The 22,532-nt window shown below is 36.8% G+C and overlaps 2 protein-coding genes and 1 pseudogene across 9 annotated transcripts in view; 2 read left to right on the forward strand and 1 right to left on the reverse strand.

Moving 5' to 3' along the window:
* Nucleotides 1-383: 383 nt before the first annotated feature.
* ANGPTL5 (angiopoietin like 5) lies at nt 384-20,947 on the reverse strand. Its single transcript, XM_008262215.5, has 9 exons — nt 20,776-20,947; nt 15,656-15,811; nt 13,616-13,760; nt 11,226-11,329; nt 10,362-10,455; nt 8,224-8,324; nt 5,824-5,944; nt 3,646-3,831; nt 384-1,298 (listed from the first exon to the last, which is right to left on the reverse strand). The coding sequence occupies exons 2-9, from the start codon at nt 15,749-15,751 to the stop codon at nt 979-981; spliced, it is 1,167 nt and encodes a 388-aa protein (XP_008260437.1). The 5' UTR covers nt 15,752-15,811; nt 20,776-20,947; the 3' UTR covers nt 384-978.
* LOC127485370 (U2 spliceosomal RNA) lies at nt 19,458-19,568 on the forward strand (annotated as a pseudogene).
* Nucleotides 20,085-22,532, forward strand: part of CEP126 (centrosomal protein 126) — a 147,980-nt gene continuing 145,532 nt past the window's right edge. For 3 of the 8 annotated variants that reach the window (XR_016233982.1, XR_016233983.1, XM_070077346.2), the window contains exon 1: nt 20,085-20,777. Coding sequence is in view for 4 of the 8 variants with exons in the window: in XM_070077346.2 (XP_069933447.2) it covers nt 20,650-20,777 (128 nt within the window). In the remaining 4 variants the exon portion in view is untranslated. The remainder of the gene's footprint in view (nt 20,778-22,532) is intronic. The other 5 variants (XR_016233981.1, XR_016233980.1, XM_051849916.3 and 2 more) reach the window with 3 other exon arrangements.

Here is a 22,532-nt window from a genome sequence, read left to right on the forward strand (position 1 = left end):
CTGCCATGCCAAACTCCCACTCCTACATCTACTTTCAATTCAATCATCTTCCCACCTCGTTTTTCAGCCACTTCTGTCATCCTTTGCATGTTATGTAATGCTAACTCTTAACAAAGTACTTTTCTTTTCAAAGCTCAGTCTTAATTGTTTTCCTTATTTCTCTTATCAATAACCTTATCAATATCCAACACTGGGCCCCACAGGTCTCCTGTGGCCTTCTCCCATGAAATCTTTACCATCCCACTCCTGCTAACTTAGAAGAGCGGAGATGCCCAGCTTGCTCCTACTGTACATCGAAACCATTGATTCATCTTGATTCTTGCCCCACCATTGCTATTGGTTTCAAAAGAGATAAGTTAGTACATGTTTTAGACTGCAACTGATCAGGGTATAAATATACAGTAACTTTATTGCAAGCAGGAATAAAATTATCAAGGAAGGAGCGAGAAGGGCTTTATTTTGGTAGCAAACTAAATACAACATTGTGGCATCACTTTAGACTAGTAATGTTTATAAAACATATGAAATTTATATATTAATCTGCATAAAAGTTATTTCTTATAATTTTTTCAACAGAAAGTATTTGTAGATTATATAATTAATTATATAAAATGAATATAAAATGAAAATAAGTAAAACAATTTTCTCAGTTTCCTTAACAGCTTATTATGCTTTCTAATTTCCAAGAAAAGGTAAAATCGTATAAAATCACTATAAATTTCAGGAAGACAAGTTGTAATTCACTTAAAACAAACTTGATTATACTTAGTTAACATAATTGGTAGTGAAAACATACAATAAGCCTTGATTTCTCTTAGAAAATGCTACAAAATTGAAGTTCTCCAATTAACCTCATAGCACTTAAATACCATCTATAAATATTATAATGTATTTAAAACTAAGGAAAAAGAGAGGCTCCATAAAATTATGAACACAGCATCAAAAATAATTGTGGAACTTGCCTTACAATTTACGAGATTACTTAAAATATGGGTTGTATGTTCTTCTAATTTTCATTGAAACAGATTTAATCTTGACAGGTAAGTTGTTTCTGATCCACGTGCCCCACTGGATTCCAGTTGCAAGCAATTTTCCCGGGAAAGAATGAATGCCATTTAGATTTGCCAAGCCGCACTGGTTGAACCACCAGCCAGTGCTGTTATTGAGGCGACTGCAGCTTTTCACAGACTGACCATCAACCAGGCATGCCGGGCGACACCCATCATTGTCAACATCAGATGTGCTGAAAGGCATTGCATTTTGATTATCTTCTTTTCTGAGGCCCCGGAATGCATCACCTGGGTAAAGTAGATTTTTTTAAATAACTGAATTTGAAGGCAGTTTCCCTTCTTTTCATCAACCATTACCAGGATATTATGCAAAAGCATCACATCTTGAAAAAGATTTAAATTATTTTTTTATTGTTCATCCTGTAAAAATCTCTGATACATACAGTTTCCGATATTCCAGAGTCTGGGAATAAATTCCTCAGAGTGACAGGCTTCTTTAAACAGATATTTGATATAAAAATCGTAATGCAAAATAGAAGTGTGATTGTATAAACAAAATAAGGTAATTTATGCCAAAATGATGGTATACAGTCCTGTAATACTAAGTGGAGACCAATTCATATTAAGGAAAAGAAAAATCATGTATAAATAGCAGATTTTCATACCACTACTATGAGCATGTAGGTGGAGAACATGATACCTTATTTTCTGAGAACCCAGAGAAATTTCTGTCAAGTTTTATATTATTGAATATTTGTGCTCTCATGGATTAACTGCATTGCTCAAATGTTTAAATTTGTATTGCTAGGCCGGTACTGTGGCTCACTAGGCTAATCCTCCGCCTTGCGGCGCCAGCACACCGGGTTCTAGTCCTGGTTGGGGCACCGGATTCTGTCCCGGTTGCCCCTCTTCCAGGCCAGCTCTCTGCTGTGGCCAGGGAGTGCAGTGGAGGATGGCCCAAGTACTTGGGCCCTGCACCCCATGGGAGACCAGGAGAAGCACCTGGCTCCTGCCTTGGGATCAGCACGGTGGGCCGGCCGCGGCAGCCATTGGAGGGTGAACCAACGGCAAAAGGAAGACCTTTCTCTCTGTCTCTCTCTCTCACTATCCACTCTGCCTGTCAAAAAAAAAAAATTTTGTATTGATAGTTTTGCTCTGAACTCAAAGACAAATTTGTGGCCCACCTCTGCCACTTGTATGATCACAATAACCCCCTCAATTTATTTATGTTGTTAGTCTCACATTCTACAGTATCTTCTACTTTCATTATATTGATTATATTTTGTGACTGACAGTTGAAAGTGATTTAATAACCATGTTGGGAAATGTAGAATATAACATGGCAAAATCTGAGGGTTCTGTAATGAAAAATCTTTTGCCACTATGAAGTTCATCCTGCAATTAGATCCTAGTTATCATTTAGAGAACCCTCACATAAACTTTTCCTAACATAGCATACTCTATATTCAGATAGTTCTTTACATGCTTTCAGAGGTGAAGCATTAAAAATTGTATATTAAAACTCTTAAATTTTCCATACATGTGAGACTTGAATTTCAGACTTTCACCTAATATCCCAAGCATAAACCCTCTCTGGTGTCACAGATTCCAACCATACCAGACAACTCTTTTTGCCCTGTAATTTTCCTCCCTCCATGCCTCGACTCTGGCTGCTCAGTTTGCCAATGTACACTTGCCAAAAGCCAATCCATTCCTGCAAGACCAGGTCAGTGGTTCTCAGCTGTAAGTAGTCCAGCACATCTATCTGGCCCAAGCTTGCTGAATCAGATTCAGCAGGAATATGTACTTTCCAAAAGCTCCCCAGGTCTAATCTAGCATTAACCCCTGTGGAAAACTTCCCTCCCTAAAGAGTCTCTGGATGCAATCAACTGGAATCACTCTCATCCTTTCTTTAACTCCCAAAACTATATCAATATTCTTAGTTTTCAATGCTATTTATCTTCCCCTCTATACTGTGATCAGTTAAAGAGCCGGGAAACTTGGTCTTTCATTTCTAACGCTGTATGTACCATGAGTAGCAACAATAGGGAAGTTGAATTTCCTTTTTTCCTAATGCAATTGCCTTTAAAATTTTAGTATCAAAATATAAATTTAACATCAAGTATCTGAAGTTGTGACAAATTAAATTTGCTTGGAAATGAGCAGATGCACCATGGGATAGTGAAAATAGCACTACACTATTTGTTCTATCAACCTGGATCCTTGCTGTGGCTCAGGGGAGATGATCAGGGAAAGTCACTTAATCTTTCAGGTTTCTTCACCTGTGAAGTAAGAGGAATGAAGGTCATCTCTAACATTGTATGACTTGCAGATGCCAGCCACCCTGAACATATAAATGGAAATAATACTCTCCTAGCTCATTCCAAGGCTCTCTACTTAAAGAATGAACTTAGACTACCTGTGACAAATTGTCTTAGAGAGTACAAAATGGTCCAAATGATAATTCAGTACCACAATCATAAAAGAGGTTCAATACTCAAGATTTGCTCAGGTTTCTCATTTCTCGTCTATTCTATTATCAGTCTTTATATCAAGAGAAATTCATTTTTGTCTTTGTCTAATAGAGTCAGTTCTATTTAAATTGTGTGGAAAATTTTAGAAATTAAAAACTTACCAGCATTTCCTGAATACCGTCCTATGTGCATTTTAAAAAATCTTGTTTCATCTTCTAACCAAAAATTATCATACGATGCATAAGCGAAGGTGTCATCTTCAGATTCCAAGGCCACATGCAGCATAAAGCTGGTATTTTTCTGATTTACTATATAAAAAATCTTTCTTAGTCCTAGCCAAAATTCTCCTGTAAAAAAAATGCTTTGTTTTAATATATTTTGATACAAACAAGGATAATCTTTATCATCTAATGTTTGATGTTATTTAGTGTTTCAGTGACTGAGGTGACCCACATAAATAGAGGGACTGGCTATTCTAGTGCAAATGATCAGTGTTTGCCTAATTTACCAAAAATATTTATCCTATTTCTGCTTCACTAGACTGTTTCATTTCTATCTCCCCAAATTAAATTCAATTAAATATAAAGTCAAGTTTTAAGGCAAGTCAGCAGAAAAACAACAGGTAATAAAATAATGCCTACCAATAAATGTAGAGGTTTAACCTCCAAAGAAACATGTCTTGAAAATGTTCAGTTGATAATTTTTTTTTTCCTTCCATGGAGAATACTTTCAGAACAAATACTACTTTGTTAAAATGGAGCTTGTTCATCTTATATGACTAGAAACATAACATACCAACACTAGAGTATCCTCAGGTTTAGGGTCAATATTTCCAAGATAAATGTAAATCCAGGATAAACTCTAAAACTCTCCGATTCATACTGTGTGTTGCTTGCATGTGTACTGTACCCAATGTCTCTCCCTACCCATAACAGCAGAGCCTAAAAGTGGACACCTCTGTTCTGAGGACACCTACTTGAACCACAGAAATGACTAAATTAGGTAAGGGTGTAGTCAAAACAAACTTCAAAGAGTTGGAAGATAATTTGACAGCATCCAAACTCATAACTGTAGCTAAGATATTAAGCCCTTCTTCAGGATTGACGGGAGCATTTTAGTTACCACCCACTTAGAACTGAAACGTATCCAGAAGAAGAACAGGAAGAAAGCAGACCAGGAATATGGGTAGGGGTATGGTCAGACTATCAGCCTATAACCCTTCACGCTGTCTATAACCCTGTCACCTTCCTCTTTACCCTCACCTCAAATCCAAGATTCAACAATATACTTTCCCAAGACTCGAAGTAATTTTTTTAAAATATGGCAAGTACAAAGCAGCCTCACTCCTTATGAAAGATACCTACCTGAAGACATTATTAGTCAAAATTCATACTTCCCCATAGAAATAGGCATGAAGTTAGGAAGATGACAATGCAAAGCCTATATGTTGATCTTTGCTTAATGGAGAAGGAAGCACTCAATGGAAAATTAGAGGTAATGCAGGTAAATTAACTGCTTTCCACAGCAAGGTAGATATCTGGCTAGAAGCCAAATGCTTTCAAAAGTCACTTGCATGCAGTAGGCTTTTTAGAGCAGAGCTACCACCACCACTTACTGAATCCTTGGATGCCATCATTATGGGAGGTTACAGTAGTTAAATTATAACAACAGTAATTTTGAAAATATCAGAATTAAAATATATGAAACTTGTATAACTTAAATAAAATTTAAAAACAACAATAAAAGAGAATAGCAGAATTATCATGATCACCTGGAGAAGTTCCAACTAATGTAAATTCTGCAGGTCACTGGTGTTTGTGCTTACTAGAAAAAGTGGCAGCAATGCTAACACATTTTATATGCACTTGAGTTTGTAATCTTCAAATTTTGAGCATAGTAGTCTTATTGATTTCTTTATAGAACATTCTGCTCAGTTTGAACAATTTCAATCTGGACCAATACTCAATTTCATTTGCTTGTGTAGATACAGCACACATCTCAATAATTTCAAGTTCCCTGCCACTTTGAACCAGTTGGTGAGCACCTACCAGCACCTGCCAGAACTCTGCTGGTTGCATACTAGAAAATTAATAAATATCCCACATAGAATTTTCACTCAAATCACATTTCAACAAATACCTAAAAAATAAAGATTTCTGGATCTCAGCTGAAGAGCTACTTATGTTCAGTAATTTAACATATGAAAAGAGAGTGATTTAAGTCATATTTTGATATTCACAAGGACTTTCTATTTTTCTGCAGCTCTGATCCATAGAGACATAGTCAATAGAAATATTAAAAAGAAGGAAAAAAGTAGAACAAAAATACATAAATTTGACCTAAAAGGTCGCCAAATCCATCCAGATAGTCACACCACAACCTTTGGAAATCAATTACTCCATCAATCCTTTTCTGTATCACAGTCCATCCACCTCCTCTGAAATCCATATCACACATGACCTAAAATAGGACCAGAAAAAACCATTATTATCATTATTTGATAAAATTCACATTAATCCTTAACTTTAGAGAAAGAGAAGATACTCTCAATGAAAGTTTTCATTGCAATTATACGCCATTATATATATATTATATAATTATATATTCTGATTTTTTATCTATAAAAATAATTCTTATTATAAAGAAAATTTTAATTAATCTAATTACAGTCTCTACCATTTTTTAAAATATATGTTTACAGCTTTTTAAGGTTATCCTCCTATTAGTCAACTCTAAAAATTTTTTTCGGTATCATAATTACTGTAGTGAGCTGTTACAGCATAGTGATGTATTTCTTTACAAACTAACTTTTCCCTTGAATTAAAATGCTGGTGGATTTTTCCACAGTTTTATAAATGCCCATATGCTTGTTTTTAACTGCGGTTTTCCCACACAAGCCTGGAAGGTCTACATTCAGACTGGCATTTCCAGGCAGAAAGGTATGATCTCTGCCCACTCTGCAGGCACTCGTAGGTACAGCTATTGATGCTGTTTAAAAAAGCCCCTAGTAGAGAACCTATAGGGGACCCATAAAAGCAACTTAGGGAAGAAATCAGAGCACTATTCTCTATCAGAAACTTCCCACACGAAGACTGAGAAATACAGTGTGGAGGAAGTGAGGGACTCAACACGTTCTCACAAAAGAGGTAATTATTCATCCCACTCTTCACAAAATTAGAAGCCTTCTCTTTCCACATCTGTTCAGATCTAGTTTTGAATCTGCAGACAAAGCAATTTAGGTAATAATTTTAAAATTATTTCCCACCTAGTCCCAATTTTCTGACATTTTATCAATAGATGTCAAAAAAATAATGGTAGTAATTCTAAGAGAAACTGGTGGTAACTACCCAGAAAAAAAGTTATTTTATTATGTAATAAAGACTATAAATAAGGCACAAGTACTATGAACTTTCTTATGCACAAAGGAAAAGTACTCAAACATATATGGATAGACACAGATATATACATATGCATATATCCCATCAATATGGATAACAGTAGAAATTTGTCTTTGAAATCCTATCATAGAATTGGCAAGCATAGACAGGAAAATAATTTATTTTATTCAATTTAAGAGTGGATCAGCTTCTCAATATACTTCACACTCCAGTGAAAAATTTTTCTAGATTATTAATTTCTTATGCAATCATATGAAATCATGTATCATCAAAAGAACCATCTATAGAAAAAAAAATTAAAAGTATCTTTAGTAACTGCCAAAGCAAAGCACATCATAATCATTCAAGCAAATATTTATATTGCATAGTTCTACCTATTGTAATCCTGTCTAATGTAAGAGTAATAAGACCTTGGGGCTGGCGCTGTGGTGTAGTCAGCTAAGCCTCCACCTGCAGTGCTGGCCTCCCATATGGGTGCCAGTTTGTGTCCCAGCTGCTCCTCTTATCCAGCTCTCTGCTATGGCCTGGGAAGGCAGCAGAAGATGGCACAAGTGCTTGGGCCCCTGCATCCACGTGGGAGACCTGGAGGAAGCTCCTGGCTCCTGGCTTCAGATCTGCTCAGCTCCGGCCATTGTGGCCATTTGGGGAGTGAACCAGCAGATGGAAGAACTTTCTCTCTGCCTCAACCTCTCTGTCTATAACTCTAGCTCTCAAATAAATAAATAAAATCTTTTTTTTAAAGAAAAAGTAATAAGATCTTTCACCACATGGATTTACTTTGAAGACTATAACCATGGAGGACCAGGGTTGTGTTGCAGTGCATTAGTTCACTGTTTGTGACTCTAGCACCCATATTAGAGTGCTGGTTTGATTCCTAGCAGCACCACATCCAATCCAGCTCCCTGCTAATGTGTCTCGGCAGGCAACAGAGGAGGGCCCACGTATTTGGGCCCCTCCACTATGTGGGAAAACAGACTGGGGTTTCTGGCTCATGTGTTTGGCTGGGCCCATACCTGGTTATTGTGGCCATTTGGGGAGTGAACCAGCCAATGGAATATCTCTGTCTCTCTGTCTTCCCTTATCACTCTACCTTTCAAATAAATAAATAAATCTTTCATTTTTTTAAAATACATAACCTGGAAATTAAAACAGAAAAGGGAAAGACAAACTCTTTCTAGTCCTTTTATTGGTCCGTGGTTTGGATATTAGAATTATAGAAAATCAAAATTTTGAGACTAGAGCTTTTCCTAATTTATTTTAAATTTTCAAGAAAAAATTAAATCTTAAACCAATTATAACTTTAATATTTAACTTATTCCTCATAATAAGAGAAAGCATTACCTCAAATGGGTAACTAGATCCTTCTGGGTAGATTATATATAAACCACTTGGTGTTCTGGTGACAGAGCCAATGGTATCTTTAATGTCACTGCAATCTAAACCTAGAAGAGTAAAATGTTCTGTTTAGGACATTTTCAAGTACGTTTTCAGGACAACTGTTTTACTGTAGAGAACTGACCGGTTTATCTAAGAGTATTATTTTCATTTATGATATGATGGTTTTTAACTTCTTGGAAAAGGAAAATGATCACAATTTCAGAAATAAGGAGAAAATATATGGAAGAACTGAGATCAAAGAATTTATGTTGCAGTAAGCCCTCACTAAAGACATCACTTAATTATTATTGTTCTATACTGTTTAAAAATTTCATTTGGGATCAAAATTTAGTATATTTTATAATTATGCATTCTCTTTTTCAAAAAAGTACCCTTTCAGGAATCTAGGTTTATATTAAAGAGCATAATGTGTTGAAGAAATCTTTATGAATAGGGAATAAAAAACACAGAGAAATAAATAGATTACTGTGTACTGACACATCCTTGGCAACTCTATTCTAAACTTCAGAGACTCTGATATATCAGTGACCACTGTTGTAGCAGCCAAAGAGGAAAAAGGGGAAATCAGCTTCTTCACCAAGAAAAAAATCAAACTCCAGATGAGAACCTCCTGTATTTACAATAGTTAGAATATATCATCCTATTATCACTGTCTCCAAAGCATGCAGGTCCCTGCAAGACTGAAAACATATATATGTGAATACGTATACTATATTTTACTAAAGCTATTGAATTTTACATTCTATTGCCTCTTCTACAAATATAATAAAATAAATTCAACTATTAGAGCATCAATCAAGAAGATGTCTAGATTAAAGTTTGCTAAACACTAACTAAACACTCCAAACCTTATTTTCTTTGTGTAATAGCAGAATAATAATAACACTATTGACTTCATAGTGTTACTCTGACAATTTATATGGTAAAGCATTATGGAAAGCCTTATCACATACTAATAGACAGAAAATGTCTCTATAAAAAGTTTGATACAAAAATGTGCTACTCTCCTTTCATTTCCAAGAGATACAGCTGTGCTGCCTATATGCTGGGCATTCAGGAGACATCATTATAATGACTGCCTGCTGGAAGTCCACTCTAAGACTGATCTGGGTTGAAATATCTACTTTGTCATTATCATCTAACTAAACATGAACAGATTAGATTTTCTGGGGCCCCATAATCCTTATCTGATGATAACAATGATCATAGCAAACCCTTACATTACTCTTACTATGCTTCAGGCAATATTTTAAGGGCTTTGCATATATTTATCCATTTAATCATCACAACTGCATGAGGCAGGTACTATCAGTTTACTGATGAGTTCACTGGTATCAAGGAGATAGTAGACCAGAAGTCAAGCAGTCTGATATCAGAGCCCATGCTCTTAACCACCATACAATACTTCCTGTCCAGGGATGGTTATGAGAAATAAATGAGATATAACAAAATTATAGTTAAACTGCCTGTCCTCATACCTGGAATATAGGAGATGCTCCGGTATCCTTTTCCATTTCGAAGGAAAATACAAAGGTCATATACTAGTCCTTCCATAGTAATGTATTTGCTTAGAACTTTTTGATATACATTCATATTTATAAGATTTACAAAACATTTTTTAAAGCATCAAGCCTTTAGGAATTAATATTGCTATATTCTAGTATAAAGTATGACCTTTTATTTCTGTCTTAATTTGTCTTTTCAAATTTTATGTCTCAATTTGAAACATTTCAAACATGTCAAAATGTAACTCAGATATTTTTTCCTATATGAAAAGTAATCATTAATAAAGTGCAAATGAGGAGCCCACAATAAAGTTACATAAACCTAAACCACTTTCAACAGAGTCAAGATATTGTCATAGGACCACAGTTTTTAAGCTGTCAGTAAAGATTTCCAGCTTAGGAAAGTACACATTGCTTGTGGTGTAACTTGCTTATGGGCAGGTATTAGTCTTCCAGTCTGTTACAGAATAGTGAGCTGTATTGTTTAAACAAAACTTTTAAATGCACCAATCTGTCCAGGAACATTTTAAGCAATAACAGACAAATATGAAAAGGTTGAAATACCAAAGTTCTTACCATGCGATTGAACTGGTCTGTGAGGAAAAGGATCCAGCTGTTTTCTGAAAACCTCTGTGGTCAAAAGGAGAACTCGATTCATGAGCTCATTAACCTAAACACACACATAATTAACGTACACATTTAAGTAAATTTATATTTGAATCAACCTCCGTTAGCTAAATTCCAAAGCAGTAAAGGCACAGCTAAAGAGTAGTCACAAAATTCAGCAGTGTCTGCCTTCCTAACATGGAATTTATCTGACCCTGTTTCTGCATCGGACTGCCTGTGTGGATCTGTTTTTCACACCTTGCCTGAATCATTGCTATAGATTCTTCTCTGCTGCCTTTGCTCCTCTCCAACTCATCCTCCATCCAATTGTCAGATGGCTCATGTCACTTCCTTGTTCAGACATTCAGTGGTTTCTTGGTGCAGCATGACTTCTTTCTAACTATTCCTGTAGTCAGCTTCCTCACCAGTCTCTCCATCTTGCCCCAACTCCAAGAAATTCCTCCAAATGCCTGCCCCTCCTTGCCCAGCCTTCATGGCTTTGAAAGCATTTATTCATCTTTCATGGCTCACCTTAGGGCTGTCTCCTCTGGAGAGCTGTATTGTACCTTAGATTTCTCTTTGTGTTATTCTAACAGCATCCATCTATTTTCAACACATTTTTCTGCTCCACTAGATTGCATGCCCCTTGAATGAAGGCCCATTGCTTTTATTGCTTTCTGTTTCACTGAGGCTTTCCCTAATGGTTCCTTTTCTCAGTAGGTGCTAAAAAAAATCTCTAAACATGACTGTAATTTAAAAATGAAATTATTATGCCTCTTGCTTACTACAGTCAGTGTGCACACGCAACAACATAATACTAAAAAAAATCCTCACCTGATTAGATAAATAATCCAAAGATGCTTGCTGTTCATCCATCATATTTCTTAATAATTTTTTGGTACTTCGTGTGTAGGAAACAATGGAATTTTGCAAATTTCCTTAGACATAATAAAAAGTGGCTGCTAAATATTATAATGGTATCAAAAACAATTACAGTCAAAAATGATAAATGTCAAATGATTTTGTATAGACAAACAATAATATGCCAATTTACATAAATATTCAGAATTGTGTATTTTAGACAGTGTTTTAACTCAGAATTAACCAAGAAAATGATTGTTTAAATACTTCTCAATGAAACTCTGCTTCCTAATAATACAGTTTACCCAAAAGCATATGCTATAGAGATAATGTTGTGAATATCAATTCTCACTTTATTAGATGAAAAGAATAGAGGCAGGAGATAACAGGATTCATCAGCTCTTACTATATACAAAAGTAAATGATGGGGCTGGTGCTGTGGCACAATAGGTTAACCCTCCGCCTGCAGTGCTGGCATCCCATGTGGACACCGGTTCAAGTCCTGGCTGCTCCTCTTCTGATCCAGTTCTCCGCTATGGCCTGAGAAAGAAGTAGAAGATGGCCCAAGTCCTTGACCCTTGCACCCGTGTGGGAGACCTGGAAGAAGCTCCTGGCTCCTGGCTTTGGATCAACCCAACTCCAGCCATTGCGGCTATTTGGGGAGTGAACCAGCAGATGGGAGGCCTTTCTCTCTGTCGCTCCCTTTCACTGTCTGTAACTCTGTCGAATAAATAAATAAAATATTTTTTAAAAAAGAGTAAATGACAACAATGTCATATCAGGCAAGTTCATTTTTAAAATAAATCTTTGTTTTATTTTTGATTAATTTTTTATATTTAAATTGCTAACATACATATACACACCTAATAAATCTTAGTCAAAGGTTTTGGTTAGTTGGTTTCTAACTGGACTTTTACCATATGGTTTCCTTATTTAAAGTGTTTTTATTTTAAAACACTATGTTTTTAAAGATTTATTTATTTATTTATTTGAAATCCAAAGTTAGAGAGAGAGGGATGTTAGCAGAGGGAGAGATATCTTCTGTCCATTGATTTATTCCCTAAATGGCCACAATAGCCAGAGCTGGGCCAGGCCAATGCCAGGAGCCTCATCCAGGTCTCCCACATGGACGCACAGCTCCACGCACCCTACTTTGGGCCATCCTCCGTGGCTTTCCCAGGCCATTAGCAGGAAGTTGGATCGTAATTGAAGCAGCCAGGACTTAAACTGGCACCCACATGAGATCCTGGTGGTGCAGGCAGAGGCTTAACTCATTGAGCCACAGCACCAGACCCAAAGCTCTATTTTTTATGAAAAGTTTCAAGAACAGTACAAAGTACTGGTTTTCTAAGGCCTTTGAGATCATGCTGCTATGTTGCATCACATCCTTGCTGTTTCAAAGTGTATTACTAATGCCAGACATTAAGAACAAAAACAAAACCATCAAAATCAAGATGTAAACACTCTACCTATGATTTCCAGACCCTTTCCATAGTTCAATGTTATATATGATGTCTTCTATAACAAAAGAACATATACGCTATTGTATATGTTAGGTTTTTAAAATTATTTTATTTCTAAGTTTCTTTCACTATAGCAATAGAATCACATGAATATTTCCTGATATTTGTAACTCTACTGATTCAACTTCATCTCTTTCTTTTTTTTTCTGACCAGTCTCTTACTGTCCTTCATTAGCTTTTTCCTGGGCTTGGAAATCTGTCTCAAGAGAACTAAAGTTGCACTCATTGGTTTGAGAAGCTTCAGACACTTGTGTGACACATAGAATTAGATATATTAATGTAAATTTTTTATGCTTCCAGACATGGGAGTTACATCCTGTAAGATATAGATCAGATTATCAATCCTGCTCTTTTTAATCTCCCTTTTTAATTCCACTCACTACATATGTATGAAAATTACTACAGTTACTAAATATAGTTTTGAATTAACTCTAAATCTCTTTATTGATTATGCTTTGTTAAATAAGCCAGCTGTGAATTTATAGTAAACCTATTATATTAGTTATTATAACTCAATACTAATGTGGTAGTTTTTAGAAACTGCCTCTCTAAGAAAAAAAATAGCTAAAAGTAAAATTTCCTAATGATCAGATGAAAATAAGAAACAAGTTCTAAGTGAATTGGTATAAGACTACTATCAGTGCCATCTGGTTTGCCCTTTCTCTCTATGTCAGTTGATAACACAGGAATATATAGATTCATTTACCAAATATTTATTAATACCTATCCAAATATATAAAGCCTTTGACCTAGACACAAGGTAAGACATTTCTTTTCCATGTCTAACATAGAAACAACAAATCATATATTTTCATAATTATGGTTATGTTTAATACTTACTACACATGAAGTGTTTTTCTTCTCTTGTAATTTTAGTAATAACATCACATGAATCCTCACAGTCTTCTTTATAAATAGTGTCATTACTTTTACTTTGATCTTTTGCATTAGATATATCTTCTACAGTGTTAACTACTGAAGAATCCTTTATTTTAAAAGATATAAATAGTAAAGATACATGAGATACGTTGTGTGACCCAATATATAATAAATAAGAAGACTGTAGAGAAAATGTTAGGTTTCAAGACATAAAACATAAGACATGGATGATCATTGAAAACACTTAATGAACTGGTTAGTTAAAACTTCCACAAATAAATCTGTGGGTAAATTTTGAATATGGAAAATAAGCACATGTTAATTCAATAATTTCACTCCCTTCTTTTAAGCTCCAAGAAAATTCAGTTAGGGTCTGTTTCTCTTACTGAGATTCTGTGACTGTGACCTTTAATTTTGCAAATTTTAATAGAATATCCAGCTACATTATACCTCTTCCAAGAACCTTTCAGTTTGAACTTCCTTAAAAAGGAGTTAAGAAATATCCCTGAGATATCTACATTTCTAGCAAAATGAACTTTCTGCCACCAATTAGGAACTGTAGTGTAGTCATGTGTAAGATGCCTGTTGATTCATTTTATTTTAATTTTTTTTATTTTTATTTTAAGGCAGAGACAGAGAAAGAGTTATTCCAACCACTAGTTCATTCCTCCAAATAACTGCAGTAGCCATGAATGGGCCTGGCAAAAACCAGGAGCCTTGAACTCAATCGGGCTCTCCCCTTGTGGGAGGCAGGGACTGGAACACTTGAGCCATTACTTGCTGCCTCCCAGGGTGCACATTAGCAGGAAAGTAGAATCGGGAACACTGCTGGGACTTGCAGGCGCTCCGATATGAGATGTGGGCATCCAAGGGGCATTTGAACCCACTGACCACGATGCCCACCCTTGCCTCTTATTTTTGCATAAACTAAGGTATTTAAAGATTTGGAAAGTAAAATATTAGATTTGAAAGATACCAGTGATAAAAGAAAAATGGAATTTCGCTTTACAAAAATCAACAAAAGATATCATTTTAAAAGGCCAGCTACCAGTCCTTAGCTGTCTATACTTATTGGTACATTATTGGTTTCTCCAATATTAAAAACATTCTTTGGTGGAAGATACGTAGATTTAACAACTCTGCTGGTAAATGACAATAGTAACAACAAGCTTTATCCTGCTTTACCCAGATATTGAAAGAAAGTTATAGAGCTAATCATATTATAAAGATATTTGTCTTGAAAAGATGCTTACATCTTATTACCTAGATCTATTTTAATCTTTGTTATATCTCTCTATATTTATAATGACTGTATACGAGATATTTTCAAAAATCTAAGTTAAAACTAGATTTCTAAAGATATAAATAAGGTTCTTCTATTATTGGCATGTATTTTAGAGAAACAAATCAATAATATTTCTATATCTTTCCTAAAATTTATTCTTACTTCAACCATGGAACATTGCAATGTGGTTTTGACACAATGGTAAATAGATTTTATGACATTTAAAAATTATAAAACAACACTTAGATCTGTTAAAATCCAAATCCCCAGCTACTCATAGTATTAGAAATATAATGTTAGCCACCACTCTGACATTATTTTGGGATACAATATTCTAATTTCCTAGGTAACCATTTACCAGATTATATTTGAAATATGAAAGTTTATAGAATAGCTTTTTTTCAAGTGGAATTATTTTTAAATTATCCATCAAATATAATATTATCAAAGCTAACTGGAATTTTGCACACTAGTTCTTAACCTGGCTTGAAATTTCTTTAAAATTATTCCACAGCAAATTTGTTAAGTCAATCCTCAGTTTATAGCTTCCTAAGTTCAAATGGAGTAACAGTTAGCCAATTTTTCAACATTTCTCAACAAAAATGCTAATAGTCCCATAAATCATATTTGGCAATATAATCTTTTCAGACTTCTAATATATATCTTGAAAGCTAATTCTGCTTTCCTAGCTATAACAAAATTGCTAAAATTCTTACCGTAGAATGATGCACATAGTTGCCTTGCTCAGCTTCTCCACAAACAAAAATACATATATTTAAGAACAAAAGTGAGACTCGGGATGGATACATCATATTTTTCTTGGATTAATGAAAACACTTCTTCAAATATCAGTCAGCTCTCTGTGGAAAGAACTACAGTGCATGGAGTCTTCAGTTAAAAATTCTGGAAGCTGTACAACAAAAACAGAAGCCAATACTGACTAGTTTCCATGCCCTAGTTTGAAACAACACCCTTCATATGAAAAACAAGGTAGCTTTAGAGATTCTATCATTTTAAGCTATACAAATCCCTTTCTCATTGCTTCATACCTGTATTATAAATCCATTGTTTCGTGACATAGCCAATATATGGATGAATAAGTAAATATAAATAAAACATGCACTTAAAAATTCATCTAGTTTTTTAAGCATCAGATTTTTCTTTTTAAATTGAGAAAAGTGCTTTGAATAAGCTATACATTGATAATTGTGAAAGAGTTTGCACAAAAAATAATAGGAAAATAGAAATAACTAATGGAGTGAGAAAAATCACATTGGAAATATTTTGATAAAATGCTAAGTAGAAATTTGTTCCATGTGGATATCAGAACTGATAATTCAGAATTAAAATATCCTTTTAACAGTATGTAACTATCTGTAATGTTCATATTAATCATATAAATACCAAATTTCTATGTCTCTGATTTGTATGTTTTATAACTATATTATTAAAACACCATGGGGCCAGCATTGTAAATGCTTCAGGTCAAGCCTCCACCTGAATTGCTGGCATCCCATACGGGTACTGGTTTGAGTCCCAGCTGCTCCACTTCTGATCCAGGTCCCTATAAATGTGCCTGGGAAAACAGCAGATGATGGTCCAAGTGTTTGGGTCCCTACATCCACATGGGAGACCTGGATGAAGCTTCTGGCCCTGCCCTGGCATTGCAGCCATTTGGGGAGTGAACCAGTGGGTAGAAGAACTCTCCTTCTTTCTCTCCCTCTCTCTCTGTAACTGAGCCTTTCAAATAAATAAAATAAATCTTTTTTGAAAAAATCAAAAGTTCTGAACATAAGGGAAATAGTGTTCGTGAAAATCACCCTTCTCTGAATGACTATTGCTAGATCAATGTCTACAGTGAGTCTTCACGTTTTTTTTGTTTTGTTTTGTTTTACGGTAACTCCTTCCCTCTATTCTACAAACATGTCTAAGACATCATTACCCTAAAATTAACAGGCAAATCAAAAGTCTTCTGCTTCAAGTATTATTTTTCCATCTCCTTTCTTAGACCAAGAACTATAAGGCACGAATTATGCCATAATATTGATGGTATTATTGAGGTAACAGATACACAAAAGGCATGCATAACTCACTTAATGAAGAAATACATTAATTATCTGTTCTCATCACCTGTTATTCAAACCTAAACTTCCCAGTGAGGCAGCATGAGGTGGTTGGGAGTATAGGGTACCTGATTTGCTTCTTAATTTCATCACTCCTTGGAAATGAGATAAACTTATCTAATATCATCACAATTCACTTACCTCCCTTGTACAATGAGGATTGTTGTGTGGACTAAATAATTTAATATATGTAAATACTTCGTACAGTATATGGGAAACAACAAGCATTCACATGTTAGACAGTGTTATTTTTATTTCTCTTGGCCTAGATGCTGTTCTAACATAACTGACAATGTTGAGGACCTTTATAATCTATAATAGGAGTAAATGAATATATGTCCTTCATGTTAAATTTCTAGTTGAAGTCCCCCTATGAACTTGAAATGATGATGATACAACTTTAGCAAGTTTAAATCAGCCAGACATTAAAATTCTTTGTTCTTTCACAGCTTGTCTGGAGACAAATTTAGGAAATTCTTATTTGAGCAAGAAAATACTTCAGCAGAAGATGGAAAAAAATAGGCTTAGCCAGGATGAAAGTGAAAGCACAAACATTATCCATCACAAGCTGTGGCCATGCCCTTTGAGGTTATAACAGTTGTCTGAGCTATTGCCTGAGGCTGTCTCCACACTCTGAGTCCCTCTACACCAACCACAACCTAACATAGGAGTATATTTTTTTGTAAAAATAGCCATATTTCAGATGTTTGGAAATAGTGACTTCAGACTATACCCATTAAGACAAATGTCTCAATGTAGCCAATCAGATGATTTCTCTATTCCGCTTCTGTTTGAGCCTAGAAAAGCCCTTGTTCACTACTCTGGTTCTGAGTGTTGCCTTAGCTTAAATCATTATTTACTCTGTTAATTTATCTAAATTTTTTCTTTTAATATAGTATTCAAATTTAATAAGTTATGTGAATGCCCATTGTAACCATAAAGTGGCATTAGTTTCTGTTGTAAGCAGAACATCACCACCAACCTATGAGAATGTTAGTAATTTTGTTGTCTAATAAGCGTTTCCCATTTAACACTTTTGAAATCTAATTCTTATTCTTTCTCTCACTCTCTATTCCTCCCCATCTTTGTAAATGGCAGTAGCCTTTATCCAGTTGTTCCAGCCCTGTCCTAGCAAAGCAACGTTTGCAAGAAGATTTTTGTGCGAGCAAGCATTTGGAGGCACTGAAAAACCAAATCATAGGGCAGAGGGGCACTGTGGCACATCAGGCTAAGCTGCCACTTAGGACAGCCACATCTCATACTGATGGAGTTTACCTCTACTCCCCATTCAACTTCTTTTTCTTTTCTTTTCTTTCTTTTGACAGGCAGAGTGGACAGTGAGAGAGAGAGACAGAAAGGTCTTCCTTTGCCGTTGGTTCACCCTCCAATGGCCGCCGTGGCCGGTGCGCTGCGGCCTGCGCACCGCACTGATCCAAAGGCAGGAGCCAGGTGCTTCTCCTGGTCTCCCATGAGGTGCAGGGTCCAAGGACCTGGGCCATCCTCCACTGCACTCCCGGGCCACAGCAGAGAGCTGGCCTGGAAGAGGGGCAACCGGGACAGAATCCGGCGCCCGGACCGGGAGTAGAACCTGGTGTGCCGGCGCCGCAAGGCGGAGGATTAACCTATTGAGCCACGGCGCCGACCCCATTTAACTTCTCTTAACATGCCTGGAAGACTGCAGATGATGGCACAAGTACTTGGGTCCCTGCCACCCATATGCCAAACTCTGATGGAATTCCTTGCTCCTGGCTTCAACCTTGGTCAGCCCAAGCTGTTGTGGACCTTTGAAGAGTGAATTAGTGAATGGAAGATCTCTCTTCCTCCCTATTCCCCATTACTCTATTCTTAGAATAAATAAATCTTTTTTAAAAATCATGTTTCTTAACACAATGAAAGCAAGCAATAAGGTAGCTAATAGTTACAAGATACCAACTAATAATATAGCAAAAACCAGATTTTCAGGAAAACGTAAATTGCCTAAAAACTCCAAACTGCAACCATGATTTTCTCATTTTATTTGCATTTTGCATTGCCCTACTTTGCCAACTCACAAATCCTGAGAGACAGAGTTGTGATATTAATAGCAGGAATAGAATCAAGGACAATGCCTGCAACTAGATCAATTTAAAACCTGCCATGATAGCGAATTGTCCAAGTGTACATGTTTAGTCTTTCTTTGTCAGGATTATATATTCTACCTTCTTGGTACAATCCTAAAAGGGACTTTTGTGTGTTTTGTGCTTAAAATCAAAATTGAATTTGTTGTGGGACTTTAAAATCTCAGTCCCCAGAACATATTCCAATTTGAGTCATTGCATCCAAGTTTACAAAAACTTGGTTCTAAGTAGTTTTAGCTGGAAAAGTTCATTAGTTCAACTCTAAAAATGAAAATATTATCGTCTCTTGGCCTTTTGGCTAAGATCATGTGTAGTATCTGCTCTTATCAGTTTAAAAATGAAATCATTGATTCACAAAGACAGAGAGAATGGTGGGTAAGTGATCTTTATTTGGTCTGTACATTCTGCTTCCAAACAGGAGTTTTCCATAAGAAAAAAAAAAGAACTAGATAAAAATACAATCAGAAGTGCTTTTATGTTGGACTCCAACAAAAAGTTTCAACCTTTTTCCAAATTTTCATTTATATAGCCTTTAAATTCATGGTTCAAAAATACATTTAACTTAACTCCTGGAACAATTTCAATACAATGGCTTAGTATATCCTCCCATGAAATTATGCGCTTAAGTCTGGACGCCTTTCCAGGCCGCCTTTGCTGTATTGGCCCATTCCCAGAGTCTGGCAGCAAGGCCAGAAATCTGAAATGTAGGCCTTCGAAGCAGGGCGATGGCCAGGAAAAGGACTACAGAGAGAATGGCAGAAGCATCATCGAGTGGGTGAAATGAGTGCAGGGAACGCAAACTTACACTGCACAAAGGCTTTTTTTTAAGAGATGATGTTTGGAAATAGTGATACCCCACACAGGATTCAGTAGTTAACAACAAACCCGACCCTTAATTAACCCAGAGATTTCAGAATCTGCCCTGCGGCAGATGCCTGGTCTACGGATTTTGCGTCCCAATGTCTTCCATCCCTCTCTATACTGCCACAAAAACAACCTCAAGAAACGGGAGGTAGAAGGCCCTGAGGCGCAACACAGTGGTTCTAGTGCAAACATGCGGCCCCAGGGGACGCCTCGGGTTCTACCCTAGGACCGCCAGGCCGCTGAAGGCTGGCGCGGCCGCTGGCGCCTCCTATTGGCTGCCTCGAGCGCGCGTTCCGCCCCGCGCCGCGCTCCGCCCTGGTGTCAGTTGCGAAGGACGCGGCGTCGGTTGGTTACCAAGATGGCGACGGCTGGGAGACTGCTGCCACCTTTGCTATTGCCAGGCAAGGTCTTCGCAGTTGCAGCAGCTGTCGCCACCACGGTCACGAGCGCCTCTGCGTGGGAGTCAGGGCTGCCGCGGCCAGTCTTTCGGCGCCCGTGACGCGGGGCTTGAGAGAAGGCTTGTGGGGAGGGGCCGAGGACGAGGAAGCCGGAGCTGCTATGAGGGAGGCGCTAGGGGCTGGCGAGGAGGTGGCGCTGAGGTGAAGGATGCTGGCTGGGAGGCCGGGAGCCAGAAACGCGGTCCCAGGACTGGGCACTGACTCCTCCGACACCTGCGGCAGAGCGCCCCTCAGCCCCCAAGAGAGCGGCGGGCGTCACCGACCTGGCGCTTACCTGTATCCTTCCCAGCCTGTGGCTGCCGGGGTGGCGGTGTTGGCGACGAGGCAGGTGTTTTCCCCATAACTCCCCATGACCGCGGCCGCCAGGTGATGCAAATTAGCAAGTCATCTTAATGCGGGTGTTCTCATTGCCCCCACCTAATCCCGTTCTGCGCCCCCTTCCCCCTCCGCCCTGTTGTCCTACCCCATTCATCAACTTCTTTGTAAAATGTCGGGGATTTTTCAAATAGAGAAACCGTGTATTCTGTAGGAGTTATTTTTGCCTTCTAGAATGATGCCTTTATGTTCTTTACTTACATATTAATCACTTCTTGGTTAATCGTGCCACTTAGAGAAGTGGGAAAATAGAAGGAGGTTTTGCTGTCCTGAAGAATCCGTGAGAACAATTAACCTAGCACGTCTAGATCTGTTTAGCAGAGCTACTGAAGCCTAGCCCTGCTTGGTGATTTGTTTTGTTTTCTCCCTGTGCAGTCTGTTGTCACAGAGACAGCAGAGAAGAAATGAGAAGGAAGGGACCCGAGCTTCCCAAAACAGATTGCCTGGGACTTTTCCCTCATTTTTAGTTGAAGCCAACTTTGATGTTGCTGTTGGTTGCCTTGTAGATAAGCGAAAGAGTTTTGTTTACACAGTTTGCAAACCATGTTTATTCCTTCAGAGACTGTTGTGATGATTAGAATTTAACGTTTGAATTCTCCGGGGACTAGTTGGCAGGGATAATAGTGCCTAATCATCTTCATTCTTGTCTTCTCTTTCCAAAGTAACCTTTATTTTCTTATCCCTATTGTCTCCAACTTTTTCTGGGATGTCCTTTTAACTCTGTTGGAATTTTAACAGCATGTAAGCAATTTGTATTGATTATCTGCTTTTTGGCAGGCTCTGTTCTAGATTCTAGGGATATAAATTAATAAAAAAAGAGAGGTAGGTACAGAGTTTTACTAAGAGTAAAATATCCCTCTTCTGAGCATAATTTCCTGCACGTACGATCCCTTCTATTTCTTTGGTGAAGTTTCCAAAATTATATCCTGCAATAGCAGCTTCTACTTCCTCTCATCTGTTCATAAATAACTCCACTGAGTTTGACTTTTGCACTTGCTACTCTCAAAAATATACTCTGATATGAACTGGGTTATTTTTCTGTATTCATTTGACTTTGCCCTTGTGACATTGTATTTTCCTGGACACCAAACTCCTATTACACTGAACCTGATTTATCATGAAATCAACAGGGACATGGTAAACGGTTCGTGGACAAGGTGTTTCTACTATTGTCATTAATTAAATGATCAAAGATAAAATTGTATATGCAATGTAATACATACAAACACCACAGAAAATACTTGTAAATATAAGGGGACTACAGAAAGTTCCTGGAAAATCTGCTATCATTCACATAATAAATATGAGGTCTCTGCTAACATGACCCCAGCAGTAGATGCTCAGTGAATTTCAAGGCAACATGTTCTATACTTACCAGCATATTTATGACCCTTTATCTTTATGCACTAAAATAAATTATCTTTTAATTCTACTTTTTGACAAACTTTTTGAAGAACCCTCATGGAATTCAGCAGTACATCAAATGAACACACCAAATAGGCTTTATTCCAGAATTATAATGATGGTTTCCTAAAGAGAAATATATACTTTAAAATATAAAGACAAAATGTATTGTTAAGTTGTAAATTATCATTTCTTTTTTAGGTTTATTTATTTTAAATTTTTTTATTTAAGGTGACCATTTTTAATGTATTT

This window comes from Oryctolagus cuniculus, chromosome 1, assembly GCF_051225735.1.
Source record: "Oryctolagus cuniculus isolate XC-2025 breed Fujian yellow rabbit chromosome 1, ASM5122573v1, whole genome shotgun sequence".
NCBI lineage: Eukaryota > Metazoa > Chordata > Mammalia > Lagomorpha > Leporidae > Oryctolagus > Oryctolagus cuniculus.

What these genes read in the sequence shown, in the direction of transcription:
- ANGPTL5 (XM_008262215.5), bottom strand. Translation starts at nt 15,751, where the DNA reads ATGATGTATCCATCCCGAGTCTCACTTTTGTTCTTAAATATATGTATT. An exon ending in CAGACCAGTTCAATCGCATG is followed by an intron (nt 8,325 to 10,361) that starts GTAAGAACTTTG and finishes TTACTCTTCTAG; the next exon opens with GTTTAGATTGCAGTGACATT. An exon ending in TGGATTTGGCGACCTTTTAG is followed by an intron (nt 3,832 to 5,823) that starts GTCAAATTTATG and finishes TTTTTTTTACAG; the next exon opens with GAGAATTTTGGCTAGGACTA.